At 40.8% G+C, this 25,215-nt stretch overlaps 1 protein-coding gene across 11 annotated transcripts in view; it reads left to right on the forward strand.

Moving 5' to 3' along the window:
* Positions 1 to 25,215, forward strand: part of LOC139176086 (ATP-binding cassette sub-family C member 4-like) — a 374,149-nt gene that overhangs the window by 58,050 nt on the left and 290,884 nt on the right. For all 11 annotated transcript variants that reach the window (XR_011569625.1, XR_011569624.1, XR_011569623.1 and 8 more), the window contains exons 14-19: positions 8,678 to 8,774; positions 12,631 to 12,828; positions 14,178 to 14,318; positions 15,077 to 15,114; positions 15,789 to 15,883; positions 22,734 to 22,880. Coding sequence is in view for 7 of the 11 variants with exons in the window: in XM_070799889.1 (XP_070655990.1) it covers positions 8,678 to 8,774; positions 12,631 to 12,828; positions 14,178 to 14,318; positions 15,077 to 15,114; positions 15,789 to 15,883; positions 22,734 to 22,880 (716 nt within the window). In the remaining 4 variants the exon portion in view is untranslated. The remainder of the gene's footprint in view (positions 1 to 8,677; positions 8,775 to 12,630; positions 12,829 to 14,177; positions 14,319 to 15,076; positions 15,115 to 15,788; positions 15,884 to 22,733; positions 22,881 to 25,215) is intronic.

Raw genomic sequence — 25,215 nt, forward strand, 5'->3', positions numbered from 1 at the left:
GGTGAAGGCCTTATGTGAATTGATGCAGTCTCACCTGTGTCCAGCCATGGATCCCATCCTGGTTCAGCCCCACATCACTAGACCCTTGCCTCCTGCATCATCAGACCTTGGGGTCTGTCCTGATCAGACTCCCACACTGCTGTCTACACAGCTCACCCTCCTGTCTACACAGCTCACCCACCTGCTCCAGCCCTTCACAGACACACCTCCTCCCACCTCACCTCCACCCACCACATTCACAAAGCAGCTCCAAGTCCTCAAACAAACAGGCTTCCTTGCTGTCTGCTCCCATCAGCCTTTCCAGTTCATCTGCACACCCACTCTGTGTCCAGCTGAGCTGGCTCTGTGGGGGTCCTGTCTCACCCCTGTCTGTCTGTACATACTGGTCCCCTCTGTTCCAGAGCCAGGGAGCAGTGCCCCAGGACACAGAAGGAAGGTGGAGTATGGGACCTGCCATTCCCTCCTGCTCCTCCAGGGGGCGCGGTGCTCTCTGTCTTCCCCCAGCCCTCAGTGGGTGCACTTGACCATTTATGAGTCCCCCTGCCACCCATTGTAGCTCAGTTGGGAAAGAATCTGCCTGCAGTGCAGGAGACCCGGGTTCGACTCCTGGGTCAGGAAGATCCCCTGGAGAAGAAAATGGCAACCCACTCCAGTATTCTTGCCTGTAAAATCTCATGGACAGAGGAGCCTGGCGGGCTACCGTCCATGGGGTTGCAAGAGTCAGACAGACACGACTTAGCCACTAAACCACCACCACCGCCTGCCACCCATAAACTATGAATGCAGGAAAGCACCTCAGCCCAGCGTGTTCTGTCCCAGGAACCCTGTACCTTCTGTGCCTTCTTCCAGGATGTTTCCCCACTTAGTCTCAGGGCTCCCGTGTCTCCACATCTAAGACAGCAGCTGCTCTTCTTTTTCCTTCAGAGCACAGGTCACAGCCAAATAGTGGGTTTTCTATGCTTGCTCACTGTGTCCTCTACACGGTACAGAGTGTTGTCTTCTGTCTTGACCTGTGGGTGGATCCTCAGCACTTAGGACAGTGCCTGGCTCCTCAGCAAACTCTTGCTGATTGAATGAATAGAGGTGAGGCCTCTGTCTTTCTTGTATTGCCTCCACCACAAGATGCGTCCCCTCTTAATAGAATCCTTGTATAGGATTATATGTGGGATTATAGGATTAACACAGCCTTTATATAGGAATAACTGTTATACAACTGGTTGCTGACTCAGTCATTTCTATGGCATGACTTGGAAATCTTTTTTTTTTTTTTTTATTGTTTTTATTTTTTTTCTAATTTTATTTTATTTTTAAACTTTACATAATTGTATTAGTTTTGCCAAATATCAAAATGAATCCGCCACAGGTATACATGTGTTTCCCATCCTGAACCCTCCTCCCTCCTCCCTCCCCATACCATCCCTCTGGGTCGTCCCAGTGCACTAGCCCCAAGCATCCAGTATCGTGCATCGAACCTGGACTGGCAACTCGTTTCTTACATGATATTTTACATGTTTCAATGCCATTCTCCCAAATCTTCCCACCCTCTCCCTCTCCCACAGAGTCCATAAGACTGTTCTATACATCAGTGTCTCTTTTGCTGTCTCGTATACAGGGTTATTGTTACCATCTTTCTAAATTCTATATATATGCGTTAGTATACTGTATTGATGTTTTTCCTTCTGGCTTACTTCACTCTGTATAATAGGCTACAGTTTCATCCACCTCATTAGAACTGATTCAAATGTATTCTTTTTAATGGCTGAGTAATACTCCATTGTGTATATGTACCACTGCTTTCTTATCCATTCATCTGCTGATGGACATCTAGGTTGCTTCCATGTCCTGGCTATTATAAACAGTGCTGCGATGAACATTGGGGTACACGTGTCTCTTTCCCTTCTGGTTTCCTCAGTGTGTATGCCCAGCAGTGGGATTGCTGGATCATAAGGCAGTTCTATTTCCAGTTTTTTAAGGAATCTCCACACTGTTCTCCATAGTGGCTGTACTAGTTTGCATTCCCACCACCAGTGTAAGAGGGTTCCCTTTTCTCCACACCCTCTCCAGCATTTATTATTTGTTGGATCGCAGCCATTCTGACTGGTGTGAAATGGTACCTCATAGTGGTTTTGATTTGCATTTCTCTGATAATGAGTGATGTTGAGCATCTTTTCATGTATTTGTTAGCCATCTGTATGTCTTCTTTGGAGAAATGTCTATTTAGTTCTTTGGCCCATTTTTTGATTGGGTCATTTATTTTTCTGGAGTTGAGCTGTAGGAGTTGCTTGTATATTTTTGAGATTAGTTGTTTGTCGGTTGCTTCATTTGCTATTATTTTCTCCCGTTCTGAAGGCTGTCTTTTCACCTTGCTAATAGTTTCCTTTGATGTGCAGAAGCTTTTAAGGTTAATTAGGTCCCATTTGTTTATTTTTGCTTTTATTTCCAATATTCTTGGAGGTGGGTCATAGAGGATCCTGCTGTGATATATGTCGGAGAGTGTTTTGCCTATGTTCTCCTCTAGGAGTTTTATAGTTTCTGGTCTTACGTTTAGATCTTTAATCCATTTTGAGTTTATTTTTGTGTATGGTCTTAGAAAGTGGTCTAGTTTCATTCTTTTACAAGTGGTTGACCAGATTTCCCAGCACCACTTGTTAAAGAGATTGTCTTTAATCCATTGTATATTCTCGCCTCCTTTGTCAAAGATAAGGTGTCCATATGTGCGTGGATTTATCTCTGGGCTTTCTATTTTATTCCATTGATCAATATTTCTGTCTTTGTGCCAGTACCATACTGTCTTGATAACTGTGGCTTTGTAGTAGAGCCTGAAGTCAGGTAGGTTGATTCCTCCAGTTCCATTCTTCTTTCTCAAGATAGCTTTGGCTATTCGAGGCTTTTTGTATTTCCATACAAATTGTGAAATTATTTGTTGTAGCTCTGTGAAGAATACTGTTGGTAGCTTAATAGGGATTGCGTTGAATCTATAAATTGCTTTGGGTAGTATACTCATTTTCACTACATTGATTCTTCCAATCCATGAACATGGTATATTTCTCCATCTATTAGTGTCCTCTTTGATTTCTTTCACCAGTGTTTTATAGTTTTCTATATATAGGTCTTTAGTTTCTTTAGGTAGATATATTCCTAAGTATTTTATTCTTTCCGTTGCAATGGTGAATGGAATTGTTTCCTTAATTTCTCTTTCTGTTTTCTCATTATTAGTGTATAGGAATGCAAGGGATTTCTGTGTGTTGATTTTATATCCTGCAACTTTACTATAGTCATTGATTATTTCTAGTAATTTTCTGGTGGAATCTTTAGGATTTTCTATGTAGAGGATCATGTCATCTGCAAATAGTGAGAGTTTTACTTCTTCTTTTCCAATTTGGATTCCTTTTCTTTCTTTTTCTGCTCTGATTGCTGTGGCCAAAACTTCCAAAACTATGTTGAATAGTAATGGTGAAAGTGGGCACCCTTGTCTTGTTCCTGACTTTAGAGGGAATGCTTTCAATTTTTCACCATTGAGGATAATGTTTGCCATGGGTTTGTCATATATAGCTTTTATTATGTTGAGGTATGTTCCTTCTATTCCTGCTTTCTGGAGAGCTTTTATCGTAAATGGATGTTGAATTTTGTCAAAGGCTTTCTCTGCATCTATTGAGATAATCATATGGTTTTTATTTTTCAATTTGTTAATGTGGTGTATTACATTGATTGATTTGTGGATATTGAAGAATCCTTGCATCCCTGGGATAAAGCCCACTTGATCATGGTGTATGATCTTTTTAATGTGTTGTTGGATTCTGATTGCTAGAATTTTGTTAAGGATTTTTGCATCTATGTTCGTCAGTGATATTGGCCTGTAGTTTTCTTTTTTTGTGGGATCTTTGTCAGGTTTTGGTATTAGGGTGATGGTGGCCTCATAGAATGAGTTTGGAAGTTTACCTTCCTCTGCAATTTTCTGGAAGAGTTTGAGCAGGATAGGTGTTAGCTCTTCTCTAAATTTTTGGTAGAATTCAGCTGTGAAGCCGTCTGGACCGGGGCTTTTGTTTGCTGGAAGATTTTGGATTACAGTTTCAATTTCCGTGCTTGTGATGGGTCTGTTAAGATTTTCTATTTCTTCCTGGTCAAGTTTTGGAAAGTTGTACTTTTCTAAGAATTTGTCCATTTCTTCCACGTTGTCCATTTTATTGGCATATAATTGTTGATGGTAGTCTGTTATGATCCTTTGTATTTCTGTGTTGTCTGTTGTGATCTCTCCATTTTCGTTTCTAATTTTGTTGATTTGATTTTTCTCCCTTTGTTTCTTGATGAGTCTGGCTAATGGTTTGTCAATTTTATTTATCCTTTCAAAGAACCAGCTTTTGGTTTTGTTGATTTTTGCTATGGTCTCTTTTGTTTCTTTTGCATTTATTTCTGCTCTAATTTTTAAGATTTCTTTCCTTCTACTAACCCTGGGGTTCTTCATTTCTTCCTTTTGTAGTTGCTTTAGGTGTAGAGTTCGGTTATTTATTTGACTTTTTTCTTGTTTCTTGAGGTGTGCCTGTATTGCTATGAACTTTCCCCTTAGGACTGCTTTTACCGTGTCCCACAGGTTTTGGGTTGTTGTGTTTTCATTTTCATTTGTTTCTATGCAAATTTTGATTTCTTTTTTGATTTCTTCTGTGATTTGTTGGTTATTCAGCAGCGTGTTGTTCAGCCTCCATATGTTGGAATTTTTAATAGTTTTTCTCCTGTAATTGAGATCTAATCTTACTTCATTGTGGTCAGAAAAAATGCTTGGAATGATTTCTATTTTTTTGAATTTACCAAGGCTAGCTTTATGGCCCAGGATGTGATCTATCCTGGAGAAGGTTCCATGTGCGCTTGAGAAAAAGGTGAAATTCATTGTTTTGGGATGAAATGTCCTATAGATATCAATTAGGTCTAACTGGTCTATTGTATCGTTTAAAGTTTGTGTTTCCTTGTTAATTTTCTGTTTAGTTGATCTATCCATAGGTGTGAGTGGGGTATTAAAGTCTCCCACTATTATTGTGTTATTGTTAATTTCTCCTTTCATACTTGTTAGCATTTGTCTTACGTACTGTGGTGCTCCCGTGTTGGGTGCATATATATTTATAATTGTTATATCTTCTTCTTGGATTGATCCTTTGATCATTATGTAGTGACCTTCTTTGTCTCTTTTCACAGCCTTTGTTTTAAAGTCTATTTTATCTGATATGAGTATTGCTACTCCTGCTTTCTTTTGGTCCCTATTTGCATGGAAAATCTTTTTCCAGCCCTTCACTTTCAGTCTGTATGTGTCCCCTGTTTTGAGGTGGGTCTCTTGTAGACAACATATGTAGGTGTCTTGTTTTGGTATCCATTCAGCCAGTCTTTGTCTTTTGGTTGGGGCATTCAACCCATGTACGTTTAAGGTAATTACTGATAAGTATGATCCCATTGCCATTTACTTTATTGTTTTGGGTTCAAGTTTATACACCGTTTTTGTGTTTCCTGTCTAGAGAATATCCTTTAGTATTTATTGGAGAGCTGGTTTGGTGGTGCAGAATTCTCTCAGCTTTTTCTTGTCTGAAAAGCTTTTGATTTCTCCTTCATACTTGAATGAGATCCTTGCTGGGTACAATAATCTGGGCTGTAGGTTATTTTCTTTCATCATTTTAAGTATGTCTTGCCATTCCCTCCTGGCTTGAAGAGTTTCTATTGAAAGATCAGCTGTTATCCTTATGGGAATTCCCTTGTGTGTTATTTGTTGTTTTTCCCTTGCTGCTTTTAATATTTGTTCTTTGTGTTTGATCTTTCTTAATTTGATTAATATGTGTCTTGGGGTGTTTCGCCTTGGGTTTATCCTGTTTGGGACTCTCTGGGTTTCTTGGACTTGGGTGATTATTTCCTTCCCCATTTTAGGGAAGTTTTCCACTATTATCTCCTCAAGTATTTTCTCATGGTCTTTCTTTTTGTCTTCTTCTTCTGGAACCCCTATGATTCGAATGTTGGAGCGTTTAATATTGTCCTGGAGGTCTCTGAGATTGTCCTCATTTCTTTTAATTCGTTTTTCTTTTATCCTCTCTCATTCATTTATTTCTACCATTCTATCTTCTAATTCACTAATCCTATCTTCTGCCTCTGTTATTCTACTATTTGTTGCCTCCAGAGTGTTTTTAATTTCATTTATTGCATTATTCATTATATATTGACTCTTTTTTATTTCTTCTAGGTCCTTGTTAAACCTTTCTTGCATCTTCTCAATCCTTGTCTCCAGGCTATTTATCTGTGATTCCATTTTAGTTTCAAGATTTTGGATCAATTTCACTATCATTATTTGGAATTCTTTATCAGGTAGATTCCCTATCTCTTCCTCTTTTGTTTGGTTTGGTGGGCATTTATCCTGTTCCTTTATCTGCTGAGTATTCCTTTGTCTCTTCATCTTGTTTAAATTGCTGAGTCTGGGGTGTCCTTTCTGTATTCTGGCAGTTTGTGGAGTTCTCTTTATTGTGGCATTTCCTCACTGTGTGTGGGTTTGTACAGGTGGCTTGTCAAGGTTTCCTGGTTAGGGAGGCTTGTGTCGGTGTTCTGGTGGGTGGAGCTGTATTTCTTCTCTCTGGAGTGCAATGAAATGTCCAGTAATGAGTTATGAGATGTCTATAGTTTTGGGGTGACTTTGGGCAGCCTGTATCTTGAAGCTCAAGGCTGTGTTCCTTTGTTGCTGGAGAATTTGCTTGGTATGTCTTGCCCTGGAACTTATTAGCCCTTGTGTGGTGCTTGGTTTCAGTGTCGGTATGGAGGCATTTGATGAGCTCCTGTCAATTAATGTTCCTTGGAGTCAGGAGTTCCCTGGAGTCAGGGTTTGGACTTAAGTCTCCTGCTTCCGGTTACCGGTCTTATTTTTACAGTAGTTTCAAAACTTCTCCTTCTATACAGCACCATTGATAAAACATCTACATTAAAGATGAAAAGTTTCTCTACAGTGAGGGTCACTCAGAGAGGTTCACAGGGTTACATGGAGAAGAGAAGAGGGAGGAGGTAGTTAGAGGGGAAATCTTTAAAAACTTGGAAAATAGTGTATTTTTCTAGTGATATGGATAAAAGCATCATTTATGAAAAATTCAAAGGCATTAACTGATCTCTTCATTGTAATTATTTGTATTACCTCATCTGTGATGGGATGTTAGGAACAAAACATCTTAAAACTTTTGGGTTGGTTCATCTTGGACACAACACCCTGTCAGATTTGATTAACATCCACTTTAAGGGATTATTGGCAGGCAATTATGAATCAAGGAGAAAAAAATCTGTTTTAGTACTAAATTTGAAAAGCTGTTAGTCAAGAAACTTAGGTATGAATGCTGAGCTAACACATGTCAAAATGTAAAAATGAATCCTTTTGGACTTAGCGAATGTATGGTATATGTGTTTACATTCCAGGGTCTTGTTTTTGATCACAGACTCAGTGTCCAGAGTGTCTCCTTAAGAGTTTTCTGACCCGAGTCCAAAGCACATGACTGCTCATGTTTAGGGAGAAGAGGAAAAGAAAGCTGACATTTGCTGAGTAGATTGGTGGTTTGATTTCTCAGAACATGTCGATGAGTTGTTTGATCTTGTTTTGAGATGAAGAAACTGAGGTTGAGTTGTTCATCTGATGTCAGGCTCATGAGAAGAACTGAGCTGCAGCCTGCTGCCTCCATCTGACTCACTCACAGGCTGAACTCTGGTCCAGGTTCCTGCGATTTGCTCTGCAAGGGGCTCGGGCTCCCAGAGTACCTGCCTGGAGCCCTGCCTGTGGTCACTGGGGCCCCAAACCCACTTGCTTCCCTGGAGGGGTTGTGGACTTTGTGGGATGACACTGGGGCTGAGTTCCTAGGGGTCTACATTTGAAATGTAGGAGTAGTTTTTTTTTGTTTGTTTGTTTTTTACTGTGAAAACAATTTAAGGTTGAATAGTGAGGGGTGTCTTGACTAAGAGAACTGGTGGGTGCTCTGAGTCATTGGGTGATTTCCACTGTGATTTGGGCCATTTGGATTCTGTTCTTTTACTTTCATATGTGGAAGGTGTTCACTCCAAATGAAAGACGTGATTCCTGGAGGGAACTGGGAGTTGTAGTGACTCATGGAGGCCACTCTGGCATTCATTTTCTATCTAATATTCTTTTGGAACATGTGTCTAGCAAATGCACTCTGGCAAAGATTACCAAGAATCTATTAATATTTTGTTGTGAATATTTACATCATAAATTATAAATAATCTCCTAGAAAGATGTCTAAGAATGTACACAAGTTTTAAATGACATTGATCCCTCTTCTCCCATTCCCGAATAGCAATAAAATAGTGTTTTAGTTTAGTCAAGTTTTGAGATCTCAGTATTACTCAGTTGTTTTCCTTTATGAACTGTAAATAATTGTTAAGCTGAGTTTTAGAGGAAGAAACTTAGCTGTTTTTGCCTCCTTCAGTAGACTGGTTTTAAGAACTTTTTATGGCACTAGATTCAAATTTTCTGCTGATAAGTTTAAGAAACTAGTTGGATTAATTGATTTATGTTTATTTAATTTTTATTATCGATTTGGTATTTAAACTAAAGATCTTTCACTGCTGTGTGGTCTTTGTCTCACTGTTTTCAAAATATAGGTTTTCAGTTTGAGGCATTCCATTAATGTGCTTTTGCTTACTGTGCCTTTTATATTTGTAGGTGTGTTTGTCAGGCCTTGAAGGATAAGATCACAATCTTAGTGACTCATCAGTTGCAGCACCTAAAAGATGCAAGTCAGATTCTGGTATTGAAAGATGTAAGTAATTTCTAGAAATCTGTGGAATTGCAAACACTCAGTTATGTTGAAGGACAGACCTCCCTGCAGGTCACTGTCTTTGAGTTCATGGTAAACGCCCTCTTCTCCCTCAGTTTTTGCCCCCTTCTTCTCAGAGCTGGTGTTCATGCCTTGGAGAATGAACCTAAAGCCCTGTAGAAGTGTCGTTATCACACTCTAAGCCATATAAACCCTAAAGTGTATAAAAGTGCAACCACAATGTTATTGAATCATCACTATTCTAATGAAATTTGTTAAGGGTAATGTTGCAGTTTTATTTAGAACTTTTTAGTTTCCTCTTCCATGACTTAAGTCAAAGTGTATCACTTAGAAATTAGAGATTCTAAGATCTGTTGGTATCCAGGTCATTGTCATACATAGTTTGCCAAAAGAGCATCTTCCATTAACACCAGAAGCGAAGTTGGGTAGCTGAGCACCCAGGTCAGAGACGTCCTCTCTGCTGGTGTTTCCAGTCTCTGGTCTCCCTGCCCAGGCCTCTATGTGCCCAATATGTGTGGGAGCCTGTGCAGCAGGAGGACAAGGCCCTGCCTTCCTTGCACTCCTGTTCTGATGGGGAGGATGTGACAAAGAGGGTGATGTCCTGGCTGCCGGCCTGAGGAGCTGGTGCTCCACGGGGTCTGAGTGACATGAAGGTGGGGGCCACACAGTAACCTGGGGGAGGGGGTCTGAGGCAGGGGGTCCTAAGGAAGGAGCTGACCTGGCAGGTTGGAGGAACAGCAGGAAGACCAGAGTGTCTGAGGAGAGTGAGCAGGGGGATGGGAGGAGCTGGTCTCTGAGCTGTGGGCAGGGAGCCCGGAAGTGGAATGGAAGTCTTGGATGGTCCAGAGCAGAGGGGGGATATCATCTGATGTGGGAGTTAAGAGAGTCCCCTGATGGTCACTGGAGGGGTGACAGAAGAAGCAGTTAGGAGTCTTAGTGAAGCTGAGAACACAGAAGTGTGAGCTCAGGCTAGGGTATCAGTTTCTAGAGCTGCCGTATCACAGCACTGCAAGCTGGGTGACAGCAGGACTTTATCGTCTCTCTGTTCTGGAGGCTACAGGTCCCAAATCCAGGTGCTGGCAGGGCCATGCTCTCCCTGAAGGCTCCAGGGGAGAATCCTTCCCTCCAGCCTCTGGTGTTCACCGGCATTCCTTGGTGTTCCTTGGCTTCCAGCTGCAGCACTGTGGTCTCTGCCTCTGATGTCTTGTGGCCATGTCCCCGTGTCAGTCTGGGTCTCTTCTGTTCTCATAGCAACATCAGTCTTATTGGCTTTAGGGTCGCCCTGCTCCAGTGTGACCTCATCTTAACTTGATTACATCTGTGAAGACCCTGTATCCAAATAAGGTCATCACGTCCCCAGGTGTCATGTTTGAGCACATCTTTTTGAGGAGGGGGCACCATCCAAGCCACAACTCTTAACATGGTTGGTGGTGTGTTGGAGATTAGTGAGAAGTGTTCAGACTTAGAGATCACTGATGCTTCACTCCTTGGCTTGTTTACCTCTGGGCCTCAGCACCTCTGTCATTAACCCCTGACTGGTCCATAGGCCCTGACTTCTGAAATGAATCTCTGCTCTAAGAAAGATTATTAAGATACAGAACCCCTAACTCTCTAGAAGCAGTTCCATGTGTCAGCTCTTCTCCACTCCTCTAGGAATGGGGGGAGGGGCTAAGGGTTCTCAAGCTCAAGAGCAGTTGATTTCATGTGCAGAGGAGGCGATTCTAGTGTGTAAACCCCAGCGTTGACAGTGTTATGAGCACAGGATCAGTGGGCAGGAGTGTAACCTATTTCACCCATTTCTAGATTTTTTGGGGCCCCCTTAGTGCTTCCTTTGAGGACACTACCCCAATTTTAGTACTAATAAAACAACTATTTGTCCACTGGTGAGCATCACTGCATAAGTTGGGGTCCATCTTCATTGTCAGGTCCCTCTCTTCACAGCAGATGGGGGATGGCTGTCCCCTCATCCCCCCGGAATTGTCAGTGCTTGACTGTTGAGTGAAATTGCTGTCTTTGTACCACCAGTCATTTAAATTTGCATATTACAGATTTGATGTGGTGAGTGGTAATTTCACTAGAGGTATGTGAATTTCACCTCCCAAGTGGAACACGGCATAATATATCCTGCATCATTTTCTAGTTCTGCAGTATCTGATGGTACCCAGATGCTTGCCTGCATTTCTCCCAGTGGACTCCCTCGAGGGAGAGGGGGAGAGGGGTCCCAGCGAGGGTCCTGGTCATCCCCCTCCACCTGAGCTGCCTTAACCAGAGCTGCTCTCATTTAATGAATTTTGCATCCTGAGATTTTTTTCACTAATGTTTTATTTGCTACTGAGGGAAGGAGCTGAGTCTGGTTTCAGGGGTCAGAAAATAGTAAAACATCTGCAGACATTATTTTACATGAATTTGTCAGGGAGAGAAACTGTGCAAGGATATGTCACATGTGTTCAAAGAAATGATTTGATTGGCTGTATTTTTAGCAGTTGCCTGATTTGGGGAAGCCTAGCTGGCTGCTTGTGGTTGGTCGTTCCTAAGTTTTATCTCAGATCTGAGTGAATTGATTCTGGCTTAGGTTTTGGTTTGTGGACACAGACTGCCAAGGCTTTAGAGCCACTCCAGTCCCATGGCCTCCTTGTTTAATTACTTTATCAGGTGGAATATTGAATTTTCAGTTGGGAACTTGCTGAGTGTGTGGGGGCAGTTGTAGAGACCATGGAGATGCCTTTCATGGATTTTCTGTCCAGGGCTGGTTCCTATTATTCTAGCTGGGCACATGATAGAGTGACAATGATAGTGGTCAGTGAAGATTTAATGAGAGACTCTTACCTGTATGCAGATGTACTTGTGCCCACCTCTGGATTAAGTATAAATTTCTTTCCTATAATTGTCATATGAGGCTTCTCTCAGTTTCCATGTTGTGTAAAAAGACTGTGCTGATCCTCCCTAAGTGCCCAGGGTAGTCATGTCAATGGCCTCCATTTTTAACACATGAACACATGTTTTTTTCATATCCCCAATCACCTAACACAGGGACAGGGTTTGGCAGAGAACACAATGCTCAGTTCTGTACTGAGTTAAGTGAACTAGATTTCTCAACAAGAATTCTAGACCCAGGCATCATTTTTCTTTCTAAAATGATCATTTAAGACCAGATAACTTCTCTTGATTAGTATTTAGGTTGGTTTAATATTATCAACTTCACTTTATTTTTTGGGACTCCAAAATCACTGCAGATGGTAAGTGCAGCCATGAAATTAAAAGACACTTACTCCTTGGAAGGAAAGTTATGACCAACCTAGATAGCATATTCAAAAGCAGAGACATTACTTTACCAACAAAGGTCCCTCTAGTCAAGGCTATGGTTTTTCCAGTGGTCATGTATGGATGTGAGAGTTGGACTGTGAAGAAAGCTGAGTGCCAAAGAATTGATGCTTTTGAACTGTGGTGTTGGAGAAGACTCTTGAAAGTCCCTTGGACTGCAAAGGAGATCCAACCAGTCAATTCTAAAGTCCTGGGTGTTCATTGGAAGGACTGATGCAAAAGCTGAAACTCCAATACTTTGGCCACTTCATGGGAAGTGTTGACTCATTGGAAAAGACCCTGATGCTGGGAGGGATTGGGGGCAGGAGAAGAAGGGGATGACAGAGGATGAGATGGCTGGATGGCATCACCAATTCAATGGACATGAGTTTGAGTAAACTCTGGGAGTTGGTGATGGACAGGGAGGCCTGGTGTGCTGTGATTCATGGTGTCGCAAAGAGTCGGACATGAATGAACAACTGAAGTGAACTGAATGTTATCAAATATAAATTAATTTCTCTCAAAATTTTTATTTTAGGGGATAACGGTGGAAAGAGGAACTTACTCTGAGTTCCTGAAATCTGGGATAGATATTTTTTCCCTTTTTGAGAAGGGGAATGAGCAGTCTGAACCATCTCCAGTTCCAGGAGCTCCCAGTCTCATCTCTGAGTCTTTGGTTCAGTCTTTCAAGTCTCCCAGGCCCTCGTTGAAAGATGCAGCTCAAGAGGACCAAGAAGTGAGTTTCTCATCCTGCAACACACCTGGGCCTGTCTGCTCTTGGTGGTCTCATGGACCTTCATCTGCTCTGCTCATGACATCTTCATTTGTCCCAAAGCAGACCCTAAGGTTCCCAAAGTCTTGTTCCATGGAATTGGTAGAGTTAGAAGAGCATGAGGGGAGCAAGCCTGCTTGGGGTTCCCCTTTGAGTGTAGGATGGAGAATCTTATGGAGACCAGAAGTGGGTGCACTGCTATGAATTTCTGAGTGAATGTGGCTCACACAGATTGAGGACTCTTCAGTTTACCATAGTTACATCCTACTCATGCTGGTTGCCCCCAGCTTCTTTTATGTATCCAGAGGCTTAACATGAAGACCCTGTTAGACTGAGTCCTGCTGTTGCCACATTAAATCAGCTACTTTTCCTGTATGTTGGAATGTTCTAGCATTGCATGTGACTGACAGTAGTATTTTTGCCTCGGTGTCAGATGGTTTGTGATAGGCCAGAGGTAATGTGGGCAAAGGACCTGATACACGGTAGACACTTCGGTGTTAGTTCCCATCCTCCTTTCTTACCCTTCAAGACTGAGAACCACATCTTATCGACCTTGAATCCCAGGGGCTGGGGTAGAGCCAAGGACATTCTAGCCTCCTGTGACTGCATAATGCATTCTAAGTCCTCCAGACAGAATTGCAGAAATGCACTAGATCTCCCTTAAAAATATACACAGATATTCCTTGATATCCAAAGCCAGGAGCCTGGATGATTCTGATAAGTATTTGGATTAGTTGTTCACTTTCTAAACTCAGGAATCACTGTCTGAAATTTAGGAACCAAATAGATTCAGATCATATGCTTGCAACGTGCTGTCCAAACTCCTCTTTAACACTCTCTGTGAACTCAGTTTACTGTATTTGGCTAGAGTTTTGAGCCCCACGTATGTTTTACATTTCTGTCATTAAATGACACAGTCATCTCGAGGGATACATTAGCTCCATATCATTTTGTGTGTTATTTTAGAGGAAGTTTCTACATTTATACATTAATTTATTTTGATTTGTGTGTGTTGAGAGTCATGTGCTATTTTAAGCAAAGCTCCCCAACAGTGAATAACCTCATGTGAATGCGTTTGGTTATTTCTCATAGATTCCTACGAGTGGGATGGCTGGGTCCAGGGGTAAACACATATGTGATTTGACCAGATATTCCCATACCCATATCCGTAGGAGATGGACCATCCTGCACTCCTACCAGTGTGTGGGATATTTCTGATTCCCACAGCTTTGCAGTGGAGGGCATTGTTGAACTCTTGAAATTTGGGGTTCATTTTTAAAATTTCATCTCTTACTGCCATTTTTCCCTCCTAGACTGAGAATATACAGGTTACTCTACCTGTAGAGGACCATTTGGAAGGAAAAGTTGGTTTTAAGACCTATAAGAATTACTTCACAGCCGGTGCCGACTGGCCTATCATCATCTTCTTTATTCTAGTAAACATCGCAGCTCAGGTACGTAAGGGAGTTTATTTTGGTTTATGCTCTTGGCTTGATATTTATATACTATTTATACTGTAATTGTATAATTCTTTTTAAATATTTGTATTAAGAGATTTATCTCAAAGACTTGGCTCATGAGGTTGTGGGATCTAGCTTGGTGAATGTGAGATCAGAAAGGCAGGCCTGCAGGCTGGAACCTCAGGGAGGAGCTCACTCTGCTGTCTTGAGGCAGAATTTCTTCCTCCTCCAGGAAGCCTTGGGTTTTGCTCTTAGGGCCTTTGACTGACTGAATGAGGTGACCACAGTGTTAAGAGTGATCTCCTACTTAGGTTCTGATAATGGATGTGAGCCACATCCACAAAATACCGTCACAGCAACATCTAGATGATTATTTACTTGAATCACTGGAGACTGGCCCAGCTGAGCCGACACCCAGGACTGACCATCACTGTACCTGTCAAGCTTTTTGCTTTGAAAAATCCCAACATTTGTTCTGTTGTTACTGACTTTGGCAGTCCACTTGGATTTGCATTGAAGTACATTATATCTGGGGAGCAAAGTCTTCTAGGGAAAAGGGGATTTCTTTCAAAAATATTAACTTGTAAGATGCCCTCCCCTGACTTGTGGTCATCTGGGGTGTGGGGTTTGGTGCAGACCTGAACCGGAAGGACTATCTCTGTGTTGTGGAGCCTTTTCATCCCCCATCCTAGTGAGCGGGGTATGAGGCTCAGTGATGTCAGTGTGTGAGTGACTGCTGTTTCCTGCTCCAGGTTGCCTACATTCTGCAGGATTGGTGGCTTGCATTCTGGTGAGTTATTCCTGTTCTGACCCAAAATGTTGCGAAATCTACATGAAGCTTCACTTTCCCACAGAGTCAAGGGGACTGACCCTCACGTAGTTTCCCTGAAGAAAGATGAAAGTTCCTGTGGGTGGTGTGTGATCGATCCCCCTGTGGTCTCTCCCCATGTCCCCTCCTTTTAGCAGCTTCTTCACAGACAATTTTTCTTTTCTTTTTTTGAACTTTTACTATTGTATTGAGATATGGCTAATCAACAGTGTTGTGATAGTTTCATTTGAATAGTGAAGGGATGCAGCATGCATACATATGTATCCATTCTCCCCCAAAATTCCCTCCCATCCAGGCTGCCACATAATATTGGGCAGAGTTCCATGTGTTATACAGTAAGTCCTTGTTGCTTACCTGTTTTAAATCTAGCAGTTTGTGCATGAACATCCAAATTCTCTAACTATCCTTCCCCTTGACAACCATAAGTTCATTTTCTAAGTCTATCTCCACAGATAATTTTGAAAACTGAAAGTCATGATTCAGATTTGTAAAAGGGAGATACACACAGGGCCTTTCAATCTGGGAAACACTTTCCAGCATAATATGCATTTCTTGAATTGAGAAAATTTTTTGTGATATTTGTATAAATTCTATGTATATCTATAGTGTAATATTTTTTACTTCCTGTTCCATAGGGCGAATGTACAAAATGGCCTGTATTTTGGGGTATATGTAAAAGAAGATGAAGATGTAGTATTCGTTCTTAACTGGTACTTAAGTGTTTATTCAGGTAAAGTTGAGTCATCTGCTCCATAATACCAGAGTTTAAGGTGCTTAAATGAGTTTGCGTGAACAAGAGGGCTCCAGAGTAATTAGGTAACGTCTTAATAGATTAAGTATCTGAATCGCATTTAGTCTGTGAATTAATTAGTATAATTATTTTAAATATCTACTAGAAGAAAAAAGGTTGAATGAAGACTCTTAACTTGTTCCATACTGCATTTTGGTAGTTAAACCAGGATTGCATATTGAGAAAATCAGCCACTGGAAATATGTAGCTACTGTGTATCCTAGTAGGTGCTTTAGCTAAATCTTATACCATTATATGGATGGGCAAGGGGGATAGGAATGAATCCCCACCCTGTGGTTCAGGTTGTTCCAATTCTGTCTGAATAAACCCTGGCTTTTTATTGATCTTGGATGAAATCCTCTGGCAGCATGGGCTGCAAGTAAAAGCATTATTCCCTCCCAGGTATGCAAAGCTCCCCTTCCCACACTGCTTATTTCCTGAGCTTCACTAATAACTTGGGAAGCTAAGCAGGGGAAGTCCAGTGTCTGGAATTAGGATTCCTGCTCTTTCTTACCCTGAGATCACAGTGTTATATCTCCCCAACTGTGTGATTAATTCAAACTTTGGCTTGCCAGACTAATATTAACTATTAACATGACTGTCTCTATTCACAAGAGTATTTAGGATATATATATATATAGCATAGCATTACATACTATTTAAAGGATGTCTTTAATAAAATTTTAAATGCTTTCTTTATCCATTCATCTGTTGATGGACATTTAGGTTGCTTCCATGTCCTAGCTTTTGTAAATAGTGTTGCTATGGACACTGGGGTACGTGTGTCTTTTGAATTATGGTTTTCTCAGCGTATGTGCCCAGTAGTGGGATTGCTGGGTTGTATGGTAGTTCTATTTTCAATTTTTTTAAGGAACCTCTATACTGTTCTCCATAGTGACTGTAGCAATTTACATTCCTACTAAGTGTTCAAGAAGGATCTATTTTTCCATACCTTCTCTAGCATTTATTGTTTGTATATTTTTTGATGATGGCCATTCTGACTGGTGTGAGGTAATACTTTATTATAGTTTTGATCTGCATTTCTCAAATAATGATATTGAGCATCTTTTCATGTGCCTCTTGACCATGTGTATGTCTTCTTTGGAGAAAGGTCTATATAGGTCTTCTGCCCATTTTTTGATTGGGTTGTTTGTTTTTTTTGATATTAAGCTGCATGAGCTGTTTGTATATTGTGGAGATTAATCCTTGGTCAGTTACTTATTTTGTAATTACTTTCTCCCATTCTCAGGACTGTCTTTTCACCTCATTTGTGATATATATATACACTGGATCGGGGGAGAGGGGCTCCCTGCGTAGCTCAAATGGTAAAGAATTTTCCTGAAATGCTGAACACCTGAGTTTCATCCCTGGGTCAGGAAGAACCCCTGGATAAGGGAGTAGCAACCCACTCCAGTATTCATGCTCGGAGAATTCCATGGACAGGGGAGCCTGGCGGGCTACAGTCCATGGGGTTGCAAAGAGTTGGACATGACTGAGCGACTCAGAGAAGGCAATGGCACCCGACTCCAGTACTCTTGCCTGGAAAATCCCATGGACAGAGGAGCCTGGTAGGCTCCAGTCCATGGGGTCGCTAAGAGTCGGGCTGGACTGAGCAACTTCACTTTCACTTTTCACTTTCATGCATTGGAGAAGGAAATGGCAACCCCCTCCAGTGTTCCTGCCTGGAGAATTCTGGGGACAGAGGAGCCTGGTGGGCTGCTGTCTATGGCGTCGCACAGGTCGGACATGACTGAAGTGACTTAGCAGCAGCAGCAGAGCAAATAAAACACATGTACACTGGAATATTACTTATTCATAGAAAGGAAGGAGATTGGGTTATTTGTCGAGAGGTGGATGGACCTAGGGTTTGTCATACAAAGTAAAGTAAGTCAGAAAGAAAAAAAAAAAAAAACAGAAAAAATAATGTATTAATGCATATATATAGAATCTAGCCTCTTCATGGATCACTGCCTTATCATGGTGAAGGGGCTTGCATAACTCAGTGAAGCTATGAGCTATGCCATGGCCCTCATGAGCTATGCCATGCAGGGCCACCTAAGACAGACGGGTCATAGTGGAGAGTTCTGACAAAATGTAATCCACTGGAGGAAAAAAGACAAACCACTCCAGTGTACTAGCCATGAGAAACCCATGAACTGCATAAAAAGGCAAAAAGATATGACACCAAAAGATTAGCCCCCCAGGTCATAAGGTGTCCAATAAGCTACTGGGGAAGAACAAAAGACAGCTACTAATAGCTCCATACAGAATGAAGTTGCTGGGCCACAGTGGAAATGCATTTAGTTGTGGATATGTCTGTTCATGACAGTAAAATCTGATGCTGTAAAGAACAGTATTGCATAGGAACCTGGAATGTTAGGTCCATGAATCAAGGTAAATTGGATGTGGTCAAGCAGGAGATAGTAAGAGTAAACATAGATATCTTAAGAATCAGTGAACTAAAATGTGCAAGAATGGGTGAATTTAATTCAGATGACCATTGTATCTACTACTGTGGGCAAGAATTGCTTAGAAGAAATGGTATAGCCCTCATAATCCACAAGAGTCCAAAATGCAGTTCTTGGGTGCAACTAAGAATGATCTTAGTTCATTTCCAAGGCATACCATTCAACATCTCAGTAATCCAAGTCTAAGCTCCAACCTCTGATGCTGAAGAAGCTAAAGTTGACCAGTTCTATGAAGACCTAGAAGACTTCCTAGAACTAAATACAGAGTTCCAGAGAATAGCAAGGAGGGATTGGAAGCCCTTCTTCAATGGACAATACAAAGAAATAGTGGAAAAACAACAGAAAGTGTAAGGCTAGAGATCTCTTCAAGAAACTTGGAAATATCAAAGGAATGTTTCATCCAAAGATGGGCACAATAAAGGACAGAAATTATAAAGACCTAACTGAAGTAGAAGATATCAACAAGAGATGGAAGAATATACAGAAGAACTATACAATAAAAATCTTAATGACCTGGATAACCACCATGATGTAGTCTCTCACTCAGAGCCAGACATTCTGGAGTGTGAAGTCAAGTGAGCCTTAGGAAGCATGGCTGCCTATACAGCTACTAGAGGTGATGGAATTCCAGCAGAGCTATTTAAAATCCTAAAAGATTTAAATTGCTGCCCTCAATATGTCAGCAAATTTGTAAAATCCAGCAGTGGCCACAGGACTGGAAAAAGTCAATCCTCATCCCAATTCCCAAGAAGGGCAGTACTAAAGAATGCTCAATCCACCAGACAATTACACTCATCTCCCATGCTACTGATGTTATCCTCAAAATCCTTCAAGCCATGTTTCAGCATCATGTGAACCGAGAACTTCCAGATGGTCAAGCTGTGTTTAGAAAAGGCAGAGGAACCAGAGACCAAGTTGCCAACAGTGGCTGGATCATAGAGAAAGCAAGGGAATTCCAGAAAAGCATCTACCTCTGTTTGACTAACTAAGCTAAAGCCTTTGACTGTGTTTGTCATAACAAACTATGAAAAACTCTTAAAGTGATGGGAATACCAGACCTTCTTAGCTGTCTCCTGAGAAACCTGTATGCAGATCAAGAAGCAACAGTTAGAACCCTGTATGGAATAACTGATTGGTTCAGGATTGAGAAAGGAGTACAACAAGGCTGTTTATTGTCACTCCATTTATTTAACTTATACACAGAGCTCAACATGTGAAATGCCAGGCTGGATGTGTTACACTGGAATCATGATTGCTGGAGAATATCAACCTCAGATATGTGGGTGATACCACTCTAATGGCAAAAAGCAAAAAGGAACTAAAGAGCTTCTAAAACTGGATATTTAAAAAACAAAAACAAAAAACTAAGATCATGGGATCCAATCCTATCACTTCACGGCAAACAGAAGGGAAAATGTGGGAGCAGTGACAGATTTCCTCTTCTTGGGCTCTAAAATCACTGCAGATGGTGACTTCAGCCATGAAGTTAGAAGACAATTGCTTCTTTGCAGGAAAGCCATGACAAACCTAGACAGTGTGTTAAAAAGCAGTGACATCACTTTGCCGACAAAGGGTGGTATACTCAAGGCTATGGTTTTTCCAGTAGTCATGTATGGATGTGAGAGCTGGACTATAAAGAAGGCTGAGCACTGAAGAATTGGTGCTTTAGAACTGTGGTGCTAGAGAAGACTTGAGACTGAGAGTCCCTTGGACAGCAGGGAGATCAAAACAGTCAGTCTAAGAGGAAATCAACCCTGAATACTCATTGGAAGTACTGATGCTGAAGCTGAAGCTCCAATTATTTGGCCTCTGATGCAAATAGCTGACTCACTGGAAAAGACCCTAATTCTGGGAAAGGTTGAAGGCAAAGGACAAGAGAGAGACAGAGGATGAGCTGGTTGGATGGCATCATCAATCCATGAACTTGGGTAAACTCTGGGATATGGTGAGTAACAGGGAAGCCTGGCATGCTGCAGTCCATGGGGTTGTGAAGTGTTGAATGCGACTATGTAACTGAACAACAACAACATGGAATCTAGAAAAATGGTACAGATGAACCTATTTTCAGGGGATGAATAGAGTTGTAGATGTAGAGAATAGATGTTTGGACACAGAGCGGGCATGGGGAGGTGAGGGAAATGAATTGGAAGATTAGGATTGACATATATACACTACCATGTGCAAAACAGATAGCTAGTGGGAAGCCGCTATATAGCACAGGGTGCTCAGCTCAGTGCTCTGTGATGACCTAGAAGGGAGGCATGGGAGGAAGAGGGAAGGGATATATGTATATTTATAGCTGAATTACTCTGTTGAACAGCAGAAACTAACACAACATTGTAAAGCAACTATACCCCAATATTTTTTTTTTTAATAAGCAAAAATTTAAATATCCTCACAGGAAATGCTTGGAAAAAGTTTCTTCAAAGAGTTCAGTTCAGTTCAGTTGCTCAGTCATGTCTGACTCTTTGTGACCCCATGAATCGCAGCATGCCAGGCCTCCCTGTCCATCACCAACTCCTGGAGTTCACCCAAACTCATGTGCATTGAGTCGGTGATGCCATCCAGCCATCTCATCCTCTGTCATCCCCTTCTCCTCCTGCCCCCAATCCCTCCCAGCATCAGAGTCTTTTCCCATGAGTCAACTCTTCGCATGAGGTGGCCAAAGTACTGGAGTTTCAGCTTTAGCATCATTCCTTCCAAAGAAATCCCAGGACTGATCTCCTTTAGGATGGACTGGTTGGATCTCCTTGCAGTCCAAGGGACTCTCAAGAGTCTTCTCCAACACCACCGTTCAAAAGCATCAATTCTTAGGTGCTCAGCTTTCTTCACAGTCCAACTCTCATATCCATACATGACCACTGGAAAAACCATAGCCTTGACTAGACAGACCCTTAAGTTATGTAAAAATCCACTCATTGAAATTTTGTATTTATTTTATTGATCACTTGATAAGAAACTTGAATCTACCAGTTGTTTGCCTTCTGAATTGGCGGACAATGAGGGCTTAAAGAAAAAGGAAGGGATTTTGCTACACATTCATATAGGATTGTGGGCTAAGGCAAATGCCTGTTGATGAAATTCAAGAATTTACCCAGCTTTCAGAATTTAAATAACACTGATGTGCTAGCTGAATGGAAAAAAGTACTTGATGGAATATATGTTGCCGAATTTATCCCCACTCTATTTAGCATTGTGAGTTGAAGAGATGTTTGGAGGGCTATTTTAATTTTTATATTAAGTGAGCATTGTAGTGTTCATTTATGTCATTGATAAGACATAACTTTAAATGATTATATTTATTTACAAATGCTTTGGGGTTCTATGAAATAGTGAGAGATTAGTTTAGACTATCATGTTTAGATTATCTCATGTCAAAATATAATTTGTAGTTTCTTGCAGTTCAATTATGAAAGAGATTGTCTACTTGCAACTTAACATGGTCTTTTCATGCTCTTTATAGCTACTTGGGCACAGAAGTAGCTACTTTATTTTTAATGTTTTAAATTTTTATTAATTTTTATTATAGTTGCTTTCCAATGTTGTGTTAATTTCTGTTGTACAGCCAAGTCAACCAGTTGAACATATATCCTCTCTTTGGATTTCCTTCCCAATTAGGTCACCACAAAACATTAAGTAGAGTTCCCTGTGTTATACAATAGGTTCTTAAAAAGCTACTTTACATGGAAGTATATTTCCTTGTAAATTACAAGGAAATTGTAGATCACTTCTCCTCTTCCCTGTTAAATCACATGCTGGTAGCAAAGCATTGGAAAAGGAAATAGCAATCCACTCCAGTATTCTTGCCTGGAGAATTCCATAGATAGAAGAACCTGAGGGCTACAGTCCATGGGGTTACAGAGTATGACTTGACTGAGCAACTAACACTTTCACTTTCACCAAAGCGTACCTTACTTTTAGATTATGGGACATGTTGTAAATAATGAGATTTGAAATGTGGAGAAAGGAAGATCAGTTACTTGTATATTTATCTTTCTTATAAGTTTTATTAGAACTTGTAATTGAATTAGGCAAGGCTAGAATGAAGCTGCAGTTTACACATTTCCCCCCCCATGTTGTTTCTATTTAGTGAGAGGAAAACAGTGATTTTTATACTTTCTTTATAAATGTATTTTTGAAAGCATTAAACTCTTAGATAACCTACTTTATATATATGTTTTTATTCTGTATATATGTAAATCTCTACACGAATATTATCTATAGAATAAAATGCACAGTATCTTTTTAAACTGCCTGCCATGCTTTAGCATGGTTGAGCATAAAACAGAGATCTTGTGCTGATTGATGCTTCTTTATTTCAGGGTTAACTGTGTCTACTGTCCTTTTTGGTATCACAAGATCTCTGTTGATATTCTACATCCTTGTTAATTCTTCACAAACTTTGCACAACAAAATGTTGGAGTCCATTTTAAGAGCTCCGGTGTTGTTCTTCCATAGAAATCCAATAGGTAAGTCAGACATGAAATTTCATAATGAATATGTCTTGTTAAAACATTAAGTGCCTATTTGCATTTTCATATTTGAAAGTGGAAGAGATGCTTGGAAGAAAATCACTGTGTATGTTTATTCATTTTCTACAAAAAGCTTCACTGGTAATTTTTCCTACCAGAGAAAATCTGAATATAGGAGCATTATAAGCTTTCATTCCAATTTATGCATTCATGTAAAAATACATGAATGTGTACTTTGCAGTATGATTTAGGAGTCCATTTGTTATGTGGCATATGAAATACCCAACAGATGGTGAAAATGTGTTGAAATGTTTTTGACTTGTTGTTAAAACATTGGCTGTGTTACATGGTGTTAAGCTAACTAGGAAGGACCATCTTCCAAGAACATCTCTACAGGAGACAGGCTGTGTGTTTGTTTCTTTCATTGCCCATCCATTTCTGGGACCACAGAGCTCTGACATGTGCTCATATTTTGAATTTTACCTAAATGGTAAAGTAAGATTAATTAAAATACAAAATCAATGAAATGTAAACATCCTCTTCGATAAAATCAACTCTCTAGTTTTACAATGGACTTTTGGTTACATTAAAGATGTCTGTGATACCTAGCAGGTGGATCTTCATTATTAAGTAAGAGTGTCCCTAAAGGGCTCCCAGTGGTTGCTTCCTACACCCTGAGGCCTTCAACCTGTCTTGCTTTGGAAGGTAGCCTCCTGACCTGGGTTCCTATGAAGAGCTAGTTCATCAGCACACATGCCCACTCTGTTCAGTTGGTTAGACTTGTGCTGAAACACAGAGGTGGCTTTGTTTTTGCAGGTCATAATTGACACGGCCTGTTGAGGCCGGGATGTGACTGGAGAGAGGACAGCAGTAGCTTTGGCCTGGCCATCAACTGTCTGTGTGACCGAGGCCAAAGTAGGTAGATACTCCTGGGCAGGCAAATCTCCAGGCAGGATGTTGTCATGGTTATAAGTATGGACCCTGGAGCCAACTTTATTGGTTCAGTCCTGGAGATAGTTACTAATAGTAATAGCCAGTTATAGTTATGTTAATACTTATATACTAGTTATTTAATTTCTCTGTGTCTCAGTTTTCTTACCTATGAAATGAGGATACTGTTCACACACTTACTGATATCTTGATGTTGTGGGCATGAAGCAGGTTAATACATTCACAGTGCTTAGCACAGGTTTAGTGCCTAATGAACCTCAGTGAGGATGTCAACATGGTGTCTGGGAACTTCTTTCCTGTGAAATGGAATTAACTGCTACCCTTCCTGTTTCACAAGACTGTTGTGAGGATTAAATAAGACTGTTTAGTGCAGCATCTTGTGCAGATTTATTCAACACATGTTCTTTAGTCCAGGCACTGTGAGGAGCACAGGATTATAAACTGCAGAGGCTCACACAATCTCATTTTATTATGAATGGAGTGAGGAAGTGATTGGAAGAATCTTTGCTATTATAGCTGTGAAGTTGCTCTACTTTTCCTGTTAATGTGGAAACTATAGTTGTAAATTTGGGAGCATCAAGTGGGACTGAATTTCTGTTATCACAGCTTGTGACCACTGTTAACCAGGCTCTTGATGACCTGTAGGCTTCTCCAGATGCTGATTAATTATTCAAGGATTGGGAACCAAGTTTAAATCTTAAGGTCACCAATTCTAGAGCAGAAGGCATACACAGTGTGTATCTTGTCTCACCTTCCCGTGTCTATTATCAGAACTTCATCCTTTCAAGAAAATAGAAGCCCGAATAAGGATTGCAAAGATAGGCCTAAAGGTTTAGGGGCCAGTTATTTACTCTTTTAGTGGTATATTAAATTGAACTCTTCCCTGTGTTTATTTTCAAAAGTAGAATTTATAATAGATTATTTATGGTATCTTTGTTTCTGGAATGTGATGGCATGAAGAGAGAAACACACAGAGTGGTGTTACTTGTTACCAAGTTCAAGCTGGCTCTGCTCGCCTCAAAACGCTGATAAATCTTACAGACAATGTGTTAAGTCAAAGAATAATGACTTTATTTGGAAAGCTGGCAGACTGGGAAGATGGCAGACTGATGTCTCAAAATAGCCATCTTATTGGGATCTGGATGCCTGGTTCTTTTATAGAACAGAGAGGAGAGGAGGTGAAGAAGTAAAGTCAAAAGGCCATTTATCTTGCACAATAAGAGGATATTTGTTCATTTTTTCTTTTCTGCAGCCATTCACATGTGGTGAGGGTCAGATTGTCTCCCTGTGAGCTGAAAAGAGCCACTTTAGTTTAACATTCAGGCAGAGGGGCAGGGTTCCCTGACCAAAGCAATGACTAGCAATGGTCAAAGAAACAGAT

This window comes from Bos indicus, chromosome 12 (assembly GCF_029378745.1).
Source record: "Bos indicus isolate NIAB-ARS_2022 breed Sahiwal x Tharparkar chromosome 12, NIAB-ARS_B.indTharparkar_mat_pri_1.0, whole genome shotgun sequence".
Classification (NCBI taxonomy): Eukaryota; Metazoa; Chordata; class Mammalia; order Artiodactyla; family Bovidae; genus Bos; species Bos indicus.